The 17,767-nt window shown below is 38.6% G+C and overlaps 2 protein-coding genes across 6 annotated transcripts in view; one reads left to right on the forward strand and one right to left on the reverse strand.

Moving 5' to 3' along the window:
- Positions 1–17,767, forward strand: part of CMSS1 (cms1 ribosomal small subunit homolog) — a 222,676-nt gene that overhangs the window by 75,770 nt on the left and 129,139 nt on the right. The window lies entirely within an intron of this gene.
- The window catches only part of FILIP1L (filamin A interacting protein 1 like), a 142,111-nt gene that overhangs the window by 72,328 nt on the left and 52,016 nt on the right, over positions 1–17,767 (reverse strand). For both annotated transcript variants that reach the window (XM_027653358.1, XM_027653359.1), the window contains exons 3-4: positions 3,527–3,813; positions 1,135–1,308 (exon numbers count right to left, since the gene is read on the reverse strand). In XM_027653358.1, coding sequence (XP_027509159.1) covers positions 1,135–1,308; positions 3,527–3,796 — 444 coding nt within the window. In that variant the 5' untranslated portion in view covers positions 3,797–3,813. The remainder of the gene's footprint in view (positions 1–1,134; positions 1,309–3,526; positions 3,814–17,767) is intronic.

Below are 17,767 nucleotides of genomic sequence, written 5' to 3' on the forward strand. Positions count from 1 at the left end.
GCCTTCTGAAATTGCCAAATCCAGTGGTGTTAGAAATTCTTTTTCTACCATTAAGTGTAAGAAGGAACAAGTGTGTATAAACTTTACATGTAAAGTAACAGACTGAGCTTGCGTTTTCGAACTTCTTTGGACTTCTCCTCAAATTATTTCCATTTGTGCTCAAAGTTTCTGTGACATAATGCCACAAAGTTGTAAAATAAATTAACCTTCACACTTGAACTTTATCTGTTTCAGATTATATCCAGAGATTTTAACCTTTGAGCTTCTGAATGAGTGTTGACCTTTTGCCTCCTGTAATTTTCCTGAAATGATCCCTGTATCCTTAGGTACATTTCTAGTCAGAAAATTTTAAAAACCTTTGGTAGGAGAATTTTATTCATAGTTTCTGCTTTTGTTTTTATGATGTTTATTTATACTGAGCAGCATATTAAAAAATGTTTATGTGAATTGGAGACAATTACCTGGGATAAAAAAACACATTCTGATATGAAGGGGTTTTAATATCCAGTGATTTGCATTGCAGGGCAGAAATTAATCAGATAACATTGTTCAGAAAGTATGGGGGCTGCTGCAGCAGTGTAATTAAACTAAAGGTTACTTAGGTGTAATGTGAGAATAATAGATTCCTGCCTGGATGAAGTTTCTAATGCCAGCTCATTATAGTAACTACTCAGACCAAGCAGGTATAGCTGTAACTTCCCCCCAAATTAGTGGGAGCTGGGATATGCAAAGGTTGACAGCTGTGTCATTACTGCGGAATGGGCCCCTACTGACAGTGGCCTTCATGGAACAAAGGAGGATTGGGGAAGCTTCTGTTTGTATGGGCTGTAAATATGGATAACAGAAAGGGGGGCGGGGGGGGGGGGAAGAAGACTGTGTCAATAGAAGGGTGATTACCAGAGTCTGAATTAGGCAAAATCATGTCTCTCAATGTGTAAAGCCCCCAGCCCACAGTACAAGTGAGGATCATTAGATTTGGGTCCCAGCTGGACCCTGGACTTTGTTCTGCTGTCACTTACACTCGTTTTACATTCTAGATTTAGAGCTCATTTGCTTTCTTCCTCAGAAGTAGGTGAGGTATTTTCTGTTTAATTTGGTGGGAACTCCGGTTAAATATCAATTACTTGTTCTTACCTCTCCCATAGGCTTTTCATAGATATCTTCTTGCCATTGCTCAGCCTTTGTTTGAATAGCATCTCGCTGGAGTGCCTCTAACACCTTCTTGGGAGTAACAAAGCCGTATTGTGCTTCAAGCAAAGCCAAGTCAATTTTTTCAGCCTTAAGTACTCCTATAACTTCATCTTGGGCCTGCAGAAACACAAAGTAAGGCTTTGTCTTGTTAAAATGTATGAATGTCTTTACAGATTAACTGTTTGCTTTTGATTTTAAGAAAACTGAAAAACATTGTAAATATTCCTGTGTATCTAAAATGACCCAAAATAGTAAAGACATTTGAAAAGCATAAGGAGAAGTATTGATCTTTGTATTTCTCTCATTCAGTATAGACTCCAAAATCTTCAGAACCTTCATCAAAACCTAAGTACTTTGTTAGTGATGACATTGTGTTGCTGTTACTGGACCAGTGTGTAGCATTCATAAAACAAAATTTCAGGGCAAAATTTGACTTGTAGTATTAGAAATTGACTTTAAATTGTTAGTGCAAAATGATAGGGTGCTTCTTGAAGCTTGAAAGTGTTGTACATTCTGTATGTTTTGGGTGCAGATGGCTTCTGTACTTTAACCCCCTTACAGATGTTTCCATGTTTGTTCTTTTTCCCCCACCCTGCATCCTCTGGTGGTGGAGGTTGCCCCCTGCCTCCATTTCACTGACTGACATAACTGTGTGAACTGTCTCAAACATCCATTGTCTGCAATGATCTCAAGAAAGTATGTGCTAATCCTGGAGGGGTAGAATAGGAAGGAAGGAAATCAGAAAGAAGGATGTATCAGGAAAGGATAACACTTTCACTCTGACTCCTTTTGGCTGGAAGACTTCTGTATCCCTATTTATGAATGTTTAAACAAATTTAAAATACAAAATAGTCTATTTCTAATTCTTAGCATTGTGAGAAAAAAATAGGAGAGTGATCTTTGTGCATCTTAAATGTTCTGGAATTTGGAAAGTAATTATATTTATAAAAATATAAATTATGGTTGGATTGACAGCTGATCTTCAGAGATTTAACTTGGCATTACAGGAGGTGGAAAATTAGGAATAAAAAGTCACTTCTTACCTTTTTCATTCATAATGCTTTGTTTTGAATTTCAGACATGATTTAAAATGTTAATGTTAGCCTCATTGCTTTCTAGTTTCTCATTTCACTGTATTCCAATTTTAAATCTTAAGAATTGAAGTGTGTGTATATTTATATATTTATATATTTATATTACACAAATGTAATGAGGAATGTGTGTGTAATATAAATAAATATATTTTTATATATTTAAAAAAACTCACTGAGAGGAAGAGAGAACTGTTCTAGAGGAGTGTGTGACATCTAAATTTTAATCTAAATTAAGAAAGGCCAAGTAAGCAGGAAAGAAATATTTTGCAAACATGGAAGTTGTTCTGTTTGCATAATGGAACAATCTGTATAAGTTTACCTTGGACCTCCCCTCAGAGATTGGTACATCTATTAAATATTTATATTTCATGTGTGTTCTGTTAAGCATGTATGTGTTATTACATAAACATATACACATATGTTAAGAATAGAACTACCCAGGCGCTGTTTAGGTAATAAACTCTGAAACCATGTGCTGCACCCATTTATACCACTTTGGCTAGTTTGCTTTTTCCTCTGCCTGTGAGCAGTTTTAAAGTGGCTTTCATTACTTCTGTGCAATAAGCCTGTCACAGAAATATTTTACTTGCTCACTGGAAATCTGGTTCCCACTTCCTGCAATTACGTTTGACCAGGTTAGGCATCATTTACCACTTGACAGCTGGTTCCTTTTCTAGGTAGGAAAATGCTCTCTCTTCAAAATCCAGTGTCTTGTGGGCTAAGTGGCATGGAACACTTAAGCTTCATATTATGGGAAATAAAATGGCTATGTTTATTTTTCTAGCAAAAGATGTTAGAATACTGTTGAGCAAGTTACTTCTTCCTGTCTGGCACATACTGATTCATAGGAAGTAATGCTCATGACTTCACAGGAGAGGGGGGATAGGAAATAATTAAGTAAAAGATCTTAAAGGTCTGTAATATGTTCTTCATATCAGTTTTACAGCGACAAACATTTTGTGTTCAAAATATTTAGAATGGGGCAGCACAACTGGAAAGTTTGGTGAGTTCTCGGCTTTGAGAAGTTACGTGGGGTATAAAGATCACATTTCCCATCTGATGGCTATAATAGCTATAATTTTAGGGGGGGGGGGGTCGTACTTTGCAGTTCATATTTGTCCTGAATCGAATTAGGTGAGGTGTTTCCTTGACATAAAAGCAGCTTGTGTTTGTGGTGGATGGGGGAATGGGGGGCTGGGGATATCTTTTAATTTGAAACGTAAAATCAGACAATACATTACCTGTAATTCACCCTCTAGGACACTAAGAAGAAATAGCAAGTCATCGCGAGAGAGATCTTCCCTTTTCTTGAAAGAACTTCTTTGCTTTTTCTCTGCCTTAGGGCTTCTTAGGATTGTACTGGCTTGGGCTCCCTCGTCCTTCTCTTTCTGCCGCCTTTGCACATTTCCTCTCCCACTGCAACCAGCCTCTTCCTTATGGTGATCTTTTGGCCGTGGCTGGCTCAGCTTTGGTCTGGTTGGGCTTTCGGTGCTGTTGCTTCTGGAATGCATGGTTTATATCTCTGAAGCTGGAGGAAGTTGGGGAAAAGAATAATTGTTTTAACTAACAGAGATTATAAAATTATTACTATAGGTGATGGTGGGCGTTGGTCCCTCTAGAATAGTAATTTTCCCTCCCACACAGGCCTGTTTGTCATTCGACAAAAGCTGACAACCTTGTGTAAACCAACAGGACTGGGCTGTGATCCTTACTGGGTGTCTGTAGTGAAGCGAGTCTTTGCTGGTCTTACACCTTGTAACAATTCCCTCCTCAGTATTTGCAAAGGCAGCATCTTTAGCAGCAGTGACAGGCACATCACCACACACCACAGTTCCCATTTGAGAGACAGGACCTACCTCACCTTTCAGGTAAATACTTCTTATGATGAGGCAAATTTAGATTTAGAAGGTTTTCACTAGGAAGATCTTTCTGTTCCTATTTAGTAGTGTCCGAGCCTTTACTGTGTTCTATTTTGCCTTGTCTTTCCAAGGGAGAGCACGAAAGTGGTCCTCCACTACTCTGAGTTATGTGGTTGCATTATCCATGTTTGGTAAAATGTAGAGGTTAGCAAGTACATCCAAACTGCAAGGAGTGAACAACACTGGAAATGCCCCCTCCGCAACACCACCACTACCACCTCCAAAACCAAACCAACTTGCCATTCGTGACTTTTCATCTCTGAAAACCATGTAGTATAAAACCTTACTACTTCTTAGGTGCTAGAGTCCAGCACTCTAGAGGTGTTAGTACCTGGTAAAAGAGAGACTTATCCTAACTAGACCTCTTTGAAGTGCCACTGTTAAGGAAACATACTCTAATGCCTTTGCAGATAAATGACTAACACTGTGTAAATATTGATTAACCTCAGGAACTCTGTTTTGATTATCACCACTCAGATTAAGGTATGAATGGATTATAGTGCACCTCTATTGGAAAACTGTGGTCATGGATACCATCTACCAAACAAAAGCCTGATCGTGTGATTCAAAGGTGAAATTAAACATGTTCCAAATACAAATAAGGCATAAATCTTCTTATTAAACTGTAAAACTAATTACTGCAAGGTCCAGAAAATTATTATGGCCTATGATAGGTAGGAGATGACTGTGCAGCTGCTTTTTGGCCCAACAAATCTGTGGCTGATAAAGTTCTTTCCAAGCATCCTCCTCCACTCCCTTCTACCAGATTCTGACTCTAAATCCTAAACTCTGTGATTGCACTCCTTAACTGTGGTAATTTTCCACTGAACGCTACGAACACTTCATTTTGTTGTTTTTCTGCAAGAACAGAGGAGGTGGAAGAAGCTTTTGGTTTCTAATGGATGATGACTGAGAGTGGGGAGAATTTGTCAAAAATTTTACAAAAAAAGCAAGTGACATTTCCTGTGGTGCTGATGTCTCTTTTAGTCTGATTTGAAGCACTCATAATAGCTGGTGTTCAGTAAGAAACACTTGATTGTCCAGGTGTCAAAAAAGTAAGGTTTGTCAGATTTGCATGGCAATGTGCAATGGAACCTGTTTTGTGAAGCATCAACAGTGTCGTACTATGATGGGATCTTGCTATAGTGCATTGAGAAAACATAGAGTTGTTCATAGCAGGATGGCAGTGATGTTAGCTGGTGATGTTCATCCTGGTCTTTCAGTCAAATATAGTTTGACTTTATTCACTGTGGTCTGCTTGTTAGGCTTACTCACCTTTTACACCTTGCTGATGGAGTAGTATTACTTTGGAAGAAGACCACTGGTTTCCTTTGAGTGTAAGATGCTGAAAACCTGCTTGGCTTTTGTGTACAGTTAAAGGCTTGTGTTTATAAGATGCAGGAATTTGTAAGCTAAATCAGGTAACCTGAGTGTACTCAGAGTTTGTCTGTGTGCTTTGTTACCACAAGCACAGGACACTATGAAATGCATAAATAGTCCAAAAAGTCCTTGTGTTTTTCCATCATGGGTGCCAGTTGCAGCAGCAATCTCAACTGGGCATCAAATTACTGTCATAACTGTTGACAAGAAGTGTCAATATGACATTTCTTTGAAAGAAAGAAAGGGAAAAGAAAGCTGTATTTAAGGAAGACTTTTGTACCTTTTTGAGTTGGCTGCACCTGGAAATCCTGAACTTGGAAAGACAGTAGTCTCAGCAATCCTGCCAAGAAGGACATCCTCCCCTGCATTTTCTCTTACACTATGTGCATGCTGTTGGCTTCAAGACACCATACCACACAGTTTTTCACAGCTGCAGAGGGATAGCTGTGACTCCCTTTTAGGCTTGTCACACCTACTTCCTAATCAGGTAGATCAGTCCTTATTGCACTTGCAAAAGGCATTTGGTCCCTGTGAAAGCCAGCTGACTTGCCAGGTAGGTTACGTTCCCATGGAGATGGTGTCTTTGCAGTCTCCCAGAGAGTATTTTTCTTTTCTTTTTCAAAAGACACTTTCACTGTCTTTTGTTCTGACATTCCCGAATACCAATGCCTACTATCACATCTGCTAATGCAAATATTTATCAGATTTAGCAATTAACATGAATTATTAGAGGTTGAAGTGACATACTAAATGTGTGCTTTAGGCACTTTTTTTATGGTACCTGAATGTAGCTGAAAGAGGCAGGAGCACTCTGGTAGTAGTGGTCCGCTTTACTAACATATTCTTTTTCAGTTGATTTATTTAAGCCTTCTTATTACCTGCACATTGACAGGCATTATTATTTGTGGTGTTGTCTGTTTACATAAGAATGCTAGTACTAATGTGGTTGTCAAAGGAAGTAGGTGTGAGTAACAGAAGGGCAATTCCCAACCGCAGATTACCTCACAGTATAGCTGCTGGTGTAGCAACCAAAGCAGGACCTCAGAAATGGATAAAAATAAACATTCCATCCACCTACCTTGAAACTTCTCACCACCCTCAAATTATCAGACTCCCTAAATGTGGCACCATCTAAGGGAGTAACCTTCAAAGTGCACCTGCAATTCTGGACAGAATATCAGCTACTCTGTCATGCCCTTGCACCGTGGCAGAAAACAGAAAAAACATCCAGTCTAGTCCAGAGAATGCTGGCTTTCTGCAATGCTATTAAACCTTCAAATGACCATAGTGAGACATTCAAGGTAGAAGTAATGTCATTTGAAATTTTCCGCATGTGTATTTTGGTATGTTGGGTTATTTTCTGTTTTGAGCAACTCCTTCCATGTTCTTGAATGTTAATGAAGAACAACTTTTTTTTTTCCCCGCAAGGTAAAAATGTTAATAAACTCATAAAGTCTGTGACTATCAGTTGTCTCATGGCACCCAAAATAGTGAGGCCAGGCTCTCAAGATTAGACTAATGAGCATAAAATTTGCCTTTTTGCGTATCTGGTTCAACCTATTTTCACATAGATTTTATAATGATATACAAGGAAGCTGTCATGCAAAAACAAGAGGTAAGGAAGAAGTGTTTCTTCTTGTAACAGAGATTGTAGTTCACAGAGGCTCTTTGATTTCTCCTGGAGGACTGACTCTTGCATCTTGTAGCAAACCTCTGTATAGAAGCTTATTTAAGCCTTGTTACTCTGTACCATCAAGAAGGATGACGGTATGAGATGCCTTAGAAATCAGTAAACAACAACTGCTAAGAAAGATTTGATTGGGTGTACATGCCTTGCCTTGCGCTTGTGATCTTTCATCTGTTTTGGGTCAATTACTAAACAGCAGGGATTGTAGATATGTGAACAGAAGAAAGAATACTTGCCAGTGTTCTCATATGATACATTGTGAACACTTGTTTGCATCAAAAATAAAAGAAGATTGAAAGAGATGATTCGGATCATGAAGTCAACGTCTGCTGAAATCACAGACCACCATGCGGTGGGTACTTTATTAATAGAGATTAACTTTCCATAATTGTGCTAATTGAAGAGCACAAGTGTGTTCTGCACTTTTGGGCTTTCCTTCACATTATGAGATGTCTGTTTTACTGAAGATTTTGCACTGATATCTTGCTTGAAGTCACAATGTGCGGGTGCCCAGACTCATCGGATTCCATGCAGCTTGGTAGGCTAGTTCCAGATTCAAAATGGAGTGAGGATGAGTTACCTTGTAACATTCTGGTAAATCAAATTATTGCAAGTAACACACTCAGCAAAGTTTGAATTCTCAGTGTTCATATTCGTTTTTGTTTTATAATTTGTTTTCTATTCTGTTCTTTAAAAACCTTGCTCATTTCTGAACATGCAGTCCTTCTGCATATAAAGGAGAAATTTTCTTCTTCTTGGTGATGAACAAGTAATCTGAAGGGTCAAAGTATACTTTCCTTAAGAGACAGATGAATAAATGACCAAATGTTTCTATGATGTTAACGTGGTCTCCACCTCCTCGATTATATTCTGAAGGAGATGAAACTGCATTTGTCTCTTTGGCAGCAGTGAATAAGCAGGTGGTTTAGAAATCCCTGCACTTTTGTGGGAAAGACTTAAATACCCTTCAGAGATGACTTCATCATCGGGTTTTAAGAGACATCCCTTTTTCTCCCATTTATTTTCCCCTTTAGTATTTTCTTTTTCTCAGTGATTGACTTATGAGCTAAGAAAATCCCTCACAGGACCAAATCTTCCCTTAATCCCAGGGTAAGGACCCTGAATAGTTAAGAACTTGATGTTTCTTCCAAAAATCCGTGACTAAGCAAGAAATCATGTCTTTCTGGTTTTCAACATCCCTTAAAGGGCAATGCTTTCGATTTGCTGAAATTGATAGGACTCCTACCAACAGAGTGAGTTTTAAATGAGATGTGATTGTTCAGCATAGCAGTGTAATGGGAGAGCGCAAAGAACATGATGTCTTTTGGAAATGCCTATGTGTAGTTTGGGGCAAGAAAAAAGCTGGTCTCACCTTAATTGCTACAGGTGCACAGACTATTTTTTCTCTTCCCTGTGTAGCAAAGCCTACTTTGAAGCATCGTGTTCATACCTCAGGAGAAATTAATCTCCTGTCCCTGTTCTTGTGAGGTTGTATGCCAGGTAGCGTCCAAGCATGGGAAGGCACTTTTGGCTGGGCCACATCGCATCCTCCACCAGAAAGAGAAGCAAGTTTGTCTTGTTCTTCTTCTGTAGTCCTGGTGTGGCCTGTGGGCTAGCAAATGAGCCGTGCTGAACTGTGGGAGAACATGAAGAATTCTTTTTATTAGTTGGAATCCCAGTATCTGTCCATTTCACAGCATCACTGGTGCCCTCTGCTAGAATGCCTTTAGGACTTTCATTCTTCCCCTAAGTGGAAATACATTTCTTTGTGGTAGATTTACACCACTTCACCACTTCCAAAGACAACAGCCTTTCTTTTTGGGTAGACTACTTTAGTGTTTTCCTGGAAACTGTTTGCAGTGGCTTCTGTCCAGAGGGATGTTCTGTCGTACCGTGACCAGCTATCGCGCTTAGGCTGTGCTCTCATTCTCAGTAGACTCTGTGCTGGTTTGGTGCACAAGCTGCTCAGTAAGTGAGAAGAGACTCTAGTGGGTTCTTCACCCAGGGAATCTGGGATAACTGTGTGTTTCCATCCTGGCAGGGAAACTCTGCAAGATTAAGTTGGTTATCTGGGAAGACCATTGCAGGAGTGCTTACCTGTGTATCCTGATGAATCTGTTGGCGTGCAGAGTTGCAGGAAGTCAAGAAGGAGAAAGAAAATAAATTAGCAGTCTGTTTCCCCTCTCGCAGGATCTTGTCAAATTTTGGTCTCTGAAGCCCTTGGGGCTCCTGCAAGAACAGCAATTACTCAAATGGTGAGAAAATGTGGATTCAGCTGAGGATATGAACGCTCCCAGACAGGAAAAGAAGAACTTGATGTCATTTTTGTGCTGGTCGTGGTTTATGTTCATCTGACCACAAGTCAGATTCCTCATCCCTTGGATACAGGGATCCTCTTCTGAGACAGAAAGATGTCTTTTGAACTGTATTAGAGTTGTCCTGTTACTGTTCTCACAGTAAAGATACTGTGAAATTTCCACCATCTGTTGTCTTCTCTTCCCACTTCCAATCCTGTAGAGTTTTGCACATATGTAGTGATTGTGGTTAGGTGAAATCTTCCCAGGTCCATTTAGCAAATGTACAAGCTTACAGTCATCTTTAGAAGGCTGAGTTTGTGTGGGAGATTTTGAAGAATGTGTCACTTGTCTGTCATTTCATTATTGGTGTGTGAACTTGTGATCTGGTCTTCATTCTTGTAATGTCTCTAACCACGGGTATGTATAGATACAGATGTAGATATTATATACACACACACACCAAAGGATTTTGTGCCTGGAAGTAGAAAAAAGAACCTGTGCCGTGTGGCCAGTTGTTGGTTTTGTGGCTCTGAGCTCAAGTTAAGCCCTTTCTGTTGATTAAGTGATCTCAGCCCACCTCCTGCTAAGTCTTAGGTTGTGTTTGTCCACATATTTGAATTCATCCTGCGGCAGTTTAAATGACTCACGTTCACAGTGCTCTGCATGAAAGCATAAGATGCTCACCTTAAACATACTTGAAATTTTCACGTTAGGAGTGTATTGTTGGGAATGTATACTCATATTCAGAGCTGTCAAATCTTGTTCTAAGTGAGATTCTTCAGATGGTCCATAAAACCAAGCGGTATGGGTAATAGAGCTCTTTGTGATGATCCATGAGAAAATTAAGAGTTTTGGCTCCTTGATGTGTCACACAGCATTTCTTTGGCAAAACTGGGTTTTTGTTTTGAATTCTGAAATGAAGGCCTGGATCTCAGAAAGATTCCAGCTCAGAAATCAGTACTTTGAGACATGGACTGATTTTTTTCATTATTTCTGGTCATAATTTGGAACTTCTGCTAAACCCTTCTCCTCACTCCTCCACAGGAATTCAGCTTTCGTATTTTGTGGTCCAGCATTTTACTAAGTTGATGGTAGTCCTGGAAAATTATAGTGTATTTATTACATTATAGGCATATAGTTTCTGTAGTTAGACACAGTAGATTGGTTTGAGGTGATTTGTCTTCTCAGTGAGGCACTACAGAGGCCACAAGGCCACAATGTGAAGCCAAGGGCTTAGTTGTAGTGGGAGAATGAAGTTGTATGTGGAAGTAAAGTGTTTCGTACTTGTTTTGTAATTAGACGCTAACATAAAAGGCAAAAGAAATTTACTCAGTCCAGTGCAATTTTTACATCTCTGACTTTAGAGTGATTAGCTTTCCCTGCACATACATGGTTGCACATACTGACACCACTTCAGTGGCCACTGTGTTTACTGTAGTATGGTCCTGCCTTTTTGATGGAAGGTAATTTTTTTTCTGGCAAAGTGCTTGTGACAGTCGTCTTCTGTGCCCTTAAACATGCTGGTAATGTGGTATAAGGTCACTTTGAAAAGCAGCCTATAATCACAATTGTCTAAAAAGAATTTAATTGAAGAAATACAGTGTTATGATGTTATTAGCTATAATAGCTGTGGGCAAAAGGAAAGGAAGAGACAAATGGTATTTCTTGTATTTCAGTGTGTGTATGTGTCACTGTACACACACATATAATGTTTTAAATAATTTATTTGTGTACCAAGTGTATATATGTGTAATGCTCTTGTGCTTGATGCTCATGGCAATTATGAATTAAGTGGTCCTTTATAAGCTTTCATCAAAAGAGCAGTAGAAGTACACGAAGTTTTGAAGTATCTTGGTTTTGTTTTCAATGAAAAATCTATGGTTAGTAAGCAAGGATTATCTAATATATATTATCTAGTATAAGTTAATTTGTTACTCCACAGTAATTGGTCTGGGTATCTGAGATCCAAACTTCTTAACCCTTGTAGCCATCTCCATTTCCAATTTAGTCTTTTTTTTTTTTTTTTTTTTTTTGTGAGTCATGAAACAGGCAGCAGAGACCACAGCAAGGGCTACCAAGTAAAACTGAACACCTTCAAAGTGCAGATGTATTAATTTTCTTCAAGGGTATTTTTGACAAGTGTGGATTTGTAGAGACATTTGTGTGGGAGTGATCAACTCAGCGTTGCTTTTCCCCACACATGAAAATAAACCACAGACTTTTAAATATCCTGAGAAAAGTTTCTTCAAAGAAAGATCAAAAGTCTTTACTAATGTCTGCGGAAGCTGCGTGGCTGCCTCTCTTGTGAACTCATGTCTATGGAGAACTGGCAAAGACAATCAAGATCATTATTCTATTGATTTGATCATTTGCAGCTTACTCTAAGAGGAGATGCCTTGTTTGGAGAAGAAGGAGGTGGGAGAATCCACAGATGCTCCCTAATTTTACCAAGACAGACATGAATAAAATAACTTTTCAAAACCAACTCTGTTGTTTTTTCCTGATGTGTCGTTTGGGATGCTCTGCTTCAGATTTCTGTCTTTAGCAGTGACTGTTCAAGAGATTTCGTAATAGTGAGTTGATCGACATGTTCTTAATTTTATCATTTTATTTCTTTGGTGGCTATTGAAGTTAAGTGAAATGCCCAGGTATGGCTTTCAGGGCTTCGCAGAAATTTTACATCTGATTTTTTTGTTTTGTTTGCTTGGTTGGTTTTGGTTTGATTTTTATCTCTTTTTGCATCCAAGCAACACAGAACACATATGAGCTAAACTTTGAAAGTTTGTGAACTTCCCCCTCATCTGGAATTCCCCACCTTTAGAAAGCTTTCAGGAGAATAAATTAATTTTTATTCTTCCTAAGCCCTGGGTTTTCTTTCATATCTGTCTCTTCATGTCTGTTTCCTTCATGAGCTTTATCTTTTATAGTTCAGACTAATTCTTTATGTGCTGTCTGATAGCAGAGAGTTATTAACTCATAGAAGCTGTTGAGAATAGCATTTCTCTTTTGAAGGATTTTACTGGTTTTGTCATGCTGGCACAAAGCCTCTGTGAATGGTAGGTAGGACTTCAGGCTTGTATCCAAACCAAGTATTTCAAAGTAGTTGGTTTGGTGTTTTTTTTGTGTGTTGTTTTAAGCGAAACATTTTTAATACCATCTCCATCAATTGCTGTATTCTGCTGCTATCTAGAAAATGGGCAATAATCATTTGTTGGTTTATCTGATCAGAAATGAAATAATTCAGTTTTCTCCTTTTTTAGATGTTAGGGTTTTCTTTTAGCCATGGACTGGGTTTTCCTTGTATATCCTAAAGTTCTAATCTTTATTACATTCTGTGATTTGGTACTTTAGAGGAATTCTGAGGTTTTCTTTGTATTCTGTAATACAAAACCAGGGTGATTTTGTGTTATTTTCTCCTTACTTGCTTCTCTCCTTCATGACAATACCTAAGTATGTAACAGCAGGCTAACATCTTTTCTGTCTGACTGGGATAATCTTTAGTTGTGCAAAAAATTGCCTCTTGCATTTTCCTTTTCCAGCTGCAACTACAAAATAGTAACATACACATGGCCAGGGAAGATTCCTCACTCTACTCGGCATGCCCCCATTCTCCATATTTAATATTCAAGAGAAAAATTTGAATAAATATCCTAAATATTTTTTCCCAGGAATTTAATGGAAAGAAAATCTCTCTCAGATCTCCAGTCCTCTCACCATAACTTTTCTATGCAGATCAGAGCTTACTGTCTGTGGAACAGAGGTTTTAGGTTTGGGGTTTTGGTGAGGGTAAGAGATGCTGCCATGCAGGTGAATGGCATGAGTTCCCTCTTCATCTCTGAGCCAGGACTACTGAGTGGCACTGCCCTGAATCCTGCTTATCCCACTCCACATATGCTGCCATTGGGGTCTTGCAATGATTCATGGTGACAAGTTGCATGATTTTGACAAGAGTGCCCAAGGGTCAGAAGGTGCTCCTAACAAATATTGAAAATGTTAATTTCTAGGCTTTGGTGGAAGTGGAAGTCAGTGTTGTGCTGGTCTTTTGAATCAAAATCTCTTTTTGTGACAAGAATGTGGATTACTGCTTTTTGTTGTTTTGGAGGCTTTTTCTTTTGTTTTCTTTGGCTTTTATTATTCTTTCATTTTGTTCTTATTAATCTTAGTTCTATCTGTTAGTGTTGTGGCAGCAGAATATTTCTCATTATCTATGTTCACCTCCAGAGAAATGAACACAAAGGAAATGTGAGCTTCCTAGCAGGTTCTCAAGTCAGCTTTGTAGTTCGTTTTTAGTTTTTGAAGAATTTTTTCATTAAGATTGATTATTGCTTTAAATAAGCAAAGTAAAATTATGGCTTTGAGTGGTGGCTCGTATTTTTTTATATTGTTCATATTAATTAGTGACTGCGGGTATATGTGGCTGCCAGGAAAATATGAAAAGCACTGAGTTTTAAAAGTAACTGTACACAGTGAAATTAATTTTTGAATGTGTTCACATTACAGATTTTACTAGCCACGACATTCCTTATTATTTATTATAACGCCTTACAGTGTTGGACCTTTGGCTCCCATAGGAATATGCTGTGCTCTGCTGACACAACTTTGGAAAATGCAATAAAAATGCACTGGAAACTGCAGCTTTCTAGTAGGAAGTTTCTTGAAAGCAGTGAAGTTAAAATGCCACACAGTAAAATGAAAGTAGAGTGGAGGTCAGTGAGCTAGGTAGATATACCTCCTCTTTGTCGCTAGCTGCGCTTTCTTCTTCTTTTTTTCCCTCTTGGAAATTTGGTCTTGAGGCCATCATCTGAGTTTTGGCATAGGAAAACACATATATTCCTTTCATTGCTGCATAAGGACCCTACAATTTTGCTACATGAGGTTCACATGTTAAGGCAAAAGTTGTTGATTTGTGACTGCAGCTGTGACTTCATCCTGGTTTTGATTGTACTGTAGCTGAGTCCTTGGGGGAAGGGCAAGGCATGCTCCAGAGGTGGTGTGGAGCACATACTGTTGTTTGTTCCTCTCTTTGTTTTTCCACTTGTTCAAATAAAATACGTCTGTGGCCAGCTGCTAGCCCAGTGGCTAGTGGGAGTTGAGGAAAGGGATTTTGCAGACATAAATGAGAGCATCTAAGAATATTTTACAAGAGTCCGATGTTCAGAAAGGTCTGGATGCCTTCTTCCCCATCTCCACCCCCATAAAGACCTCTCTGAAAAGCCCTCTTAAAACACCTCTTTATTCTTTTGGAAGAGTGCTACTTAAAATTAAGGCAGAATCTTCATATTGCCCAGCTTAACTGCTTGGCACCAGTTGTCCTACATTTTGGTGGAGCTTTGTTACATGTGTGTTGGTGCTGGAGACACTTGTAGAAAGCTTGTGCACCTGCTTCTGTGATGGCCAGTGACAAACCATGTGGAACTAGGCAGAAGCAAGGTGGAACCTGAGGACACAGTAGGGACCCTTCTACTGCCAATGTTCAGCCCTGCAATTATAATGAGAAAATTTGGGAAGCAACTGCTCCCTGAGCAGCAGGTTTTGTTAATGGGCTGATCAGCCAGGAGAGGCCTGTTGGAGTTGCTTTTTTTTGGTCTCGGTGGTAATTATATTATGTTCCTACTGGTGTTTTCCTGGTAGCTGAGGACAAGTCTGCAGTTTGTTAGGTGTGTTTAGGAGGGCATGAACAGGTGACTATATGTAATGTTTGCATTTAACATGCAAGTCCTTCTTAGAGAAACAATGAGTCATATGCCTGTCGGTGCAGCCAGCTTCCTTAGCTTGCTGCTTAGCAAGACTTCACTGAAATTATTTTATCTGAAGCTGATATTTAGCTCCTGAGAGCACTGTGCCTCTTCTGCACAGAAATAATGCTAATTTGTTATACATTAAACCAGCAGGTTAATGCCACTTCTGAAAATACCTGTGCACCTTCTTATCTGAGGCCTCGTACTTCTGCGTTACATATGTACAGACATCTCTCATATACAGAAAGAAATATATACACGTGTATATACATGCACACGTATATATATGAAAAAGATGCTTCCTGGTCAAACTTCTGACTTGTAAGTTTGTTTGTGAACATTTCCTTAGCAAGAAAAAAAAATCCAAAGCAGACACACTCCTGTCGTATCATTGCTGAGTGGTTGTAAAGGAATCATTTTAACGCACAGCAGGTGTGTGTATGTAGTGATCATATGTTCCCAGGCATTAAGAGTATTTACATTCTTTCTCTAAGAGGATAATTTTTCTTAGTGCTCTGATCAAACCAATTTTAAGTGATTAAGTGTTTAAAAACCATTAACAGTAGAGTGGATTTACCTTGATTAAGATGATATGCAGCCCTGAATAGCTAGTTGTTCCTGTGAGTGCAAGCAATTCTATTTGAGGAATTATCACAGATCTTAACACTCCTCTGACACCAAAATTTAAGTTTTCTGCTTAAATAAATTTCCAGAGATAAAACAGAGGTAAGGCTTTAAATGAAAGGCTAGAGAGTCTGTCCTGCATAATTTCATACCGAATATCCAGTAAACATCAGAGTGCAGATGGTGGCGTTCTGCAAGCTCTCCTTGTGCAGGTAAGCACACCAGAGTCTGTGGGGCTGCATGTGCAAGACTGGATTACAGGGTTAGAGACTGTATTTTCTGACTCTTATCGCTAGTCTAACTCTGAATACATGTATTTTCCTTTAAATGTCATCCAGACAGTCTCAAAATGGTCTGTTGTTGACACAAGCATATTAGTTAATTAAGGAAACAAATCTAGACAGAATAAGATATTTTCTCTTTAAGGTTTAGTCATTTTCTTGACATATAACCTTAAAAAATAAGAAAATGAGAAAAAAAAAAAACACACATGCACAAAAAACCCCTCTAACAAACAAACAAAAAAATCAAAAAACACCCCTACTGCCAAAAAAAACCCGTAACAACCACCAAACCATAAAATTCACTGGGATAGAAGAGAGTTATCGTATTCATGATAACTGAGAAGTAAAACTGACTGTCCAGTTTGGTTTTTATGGTTAGAACTGAAGGAAAAAATAAGGAAGAAATGCATATGTATGATAAATATGAAGTAGATTTTTTTTTTTAACACTGATATTAATAATGTCAGGAAAACCATTTTATCATACATGGTCATCATTATTTCATTTTTTTGAATGAGCTTAAGACAAACTCTGTAGGTTTATATTCAGAGCATTTACATAGTGAGATTGTTTTGGTCATAATTTCAGCTTCATGCAAATTAGAGCTGCATAGCTGAAACGTACCCATCTCTTTAATATTAGTTAATATTTCTTTAAAATGTATATGGTTACAGGCTAATGCTTCAACAGTAGATAGTAGTGGCTTCTTGTTTCCAGAAATGGAATTAAATTGGAATAAGTTGCTCTTCTTTGAGTAAGTAAAAAGATTCGATTTTTTGCTGCCCATCTTAAGTAAAATGAAAGTAGCCTTTTGCAAATGTATATTCTACATTTAATGTTGCTTTATTTGAATGATGATACATACAACTTCTTAATGTCCTGCTAGGTCCTAGGCAGGGTTCTTAAATGCCACTGAAAAAACTGACAGGAGTGATGATTCAGAAACCTGATCATCTTTACCTTACTTCATCTGCATTGCACCTTTCAAAAAGAGTTGTTGCTAAGAGGGTATTGCAATGCACTGCATTTCTTTGGGATCTGAACAATGAAGAAACCTTATGGCAAATTCTTGTTCTTATGGTCTTCTTCATATATCTGTTAAACCAGTATTATCCCAGTTGATATCCTTTATGTTCTGTGATCAACAGAATTTGTCGGAGATGTGGGGTTTTAAGAATTTGGACTAGATACAATTCAGTTTAGCAAGCAGAACTTGATACTCAATGATTACTATTGTTCAGGGCCCGTAAAAATAGTTTGGAGGCTTAGTCAGAACTACAGTAATAAATGCAGTGAGCAAGCTCTGAAAAAAAATATTAAGAACAGGATCCTGTGAAGCTATACAGGCCACCTGTGCAAGACGTAACCCTGTGGAGATTTAAGGCTACTTTCCCAAAGGGCTTGTACAATACTTGCAAGAAATAGCTTTGTCGAATTTGCAGCTGCCTGGTTAAGCATAGACCCTGGTCATCTGCTCCCCAGCCTGGCAGGTACAACAAAGGCAGAGTTTTGGCCATTGTCTAGTGCTGGAGCAGTGGGAGTTGCCAGTGATG

This window comes from Corapipo altera, unplaced genomic scaffold (assembly GCF_003945725.1).
Source record: "Corapipo altera isolate COAL_440 unplaced genomic scaffold, ASM394572v1 61, whole genome shotgun sequence".
Taxonomy (NCBI): Eukaryota; Metazoa; Chordata; class Aves; order Passeriformes; family Pipridae; genus Corapipo; species Corapipo altera.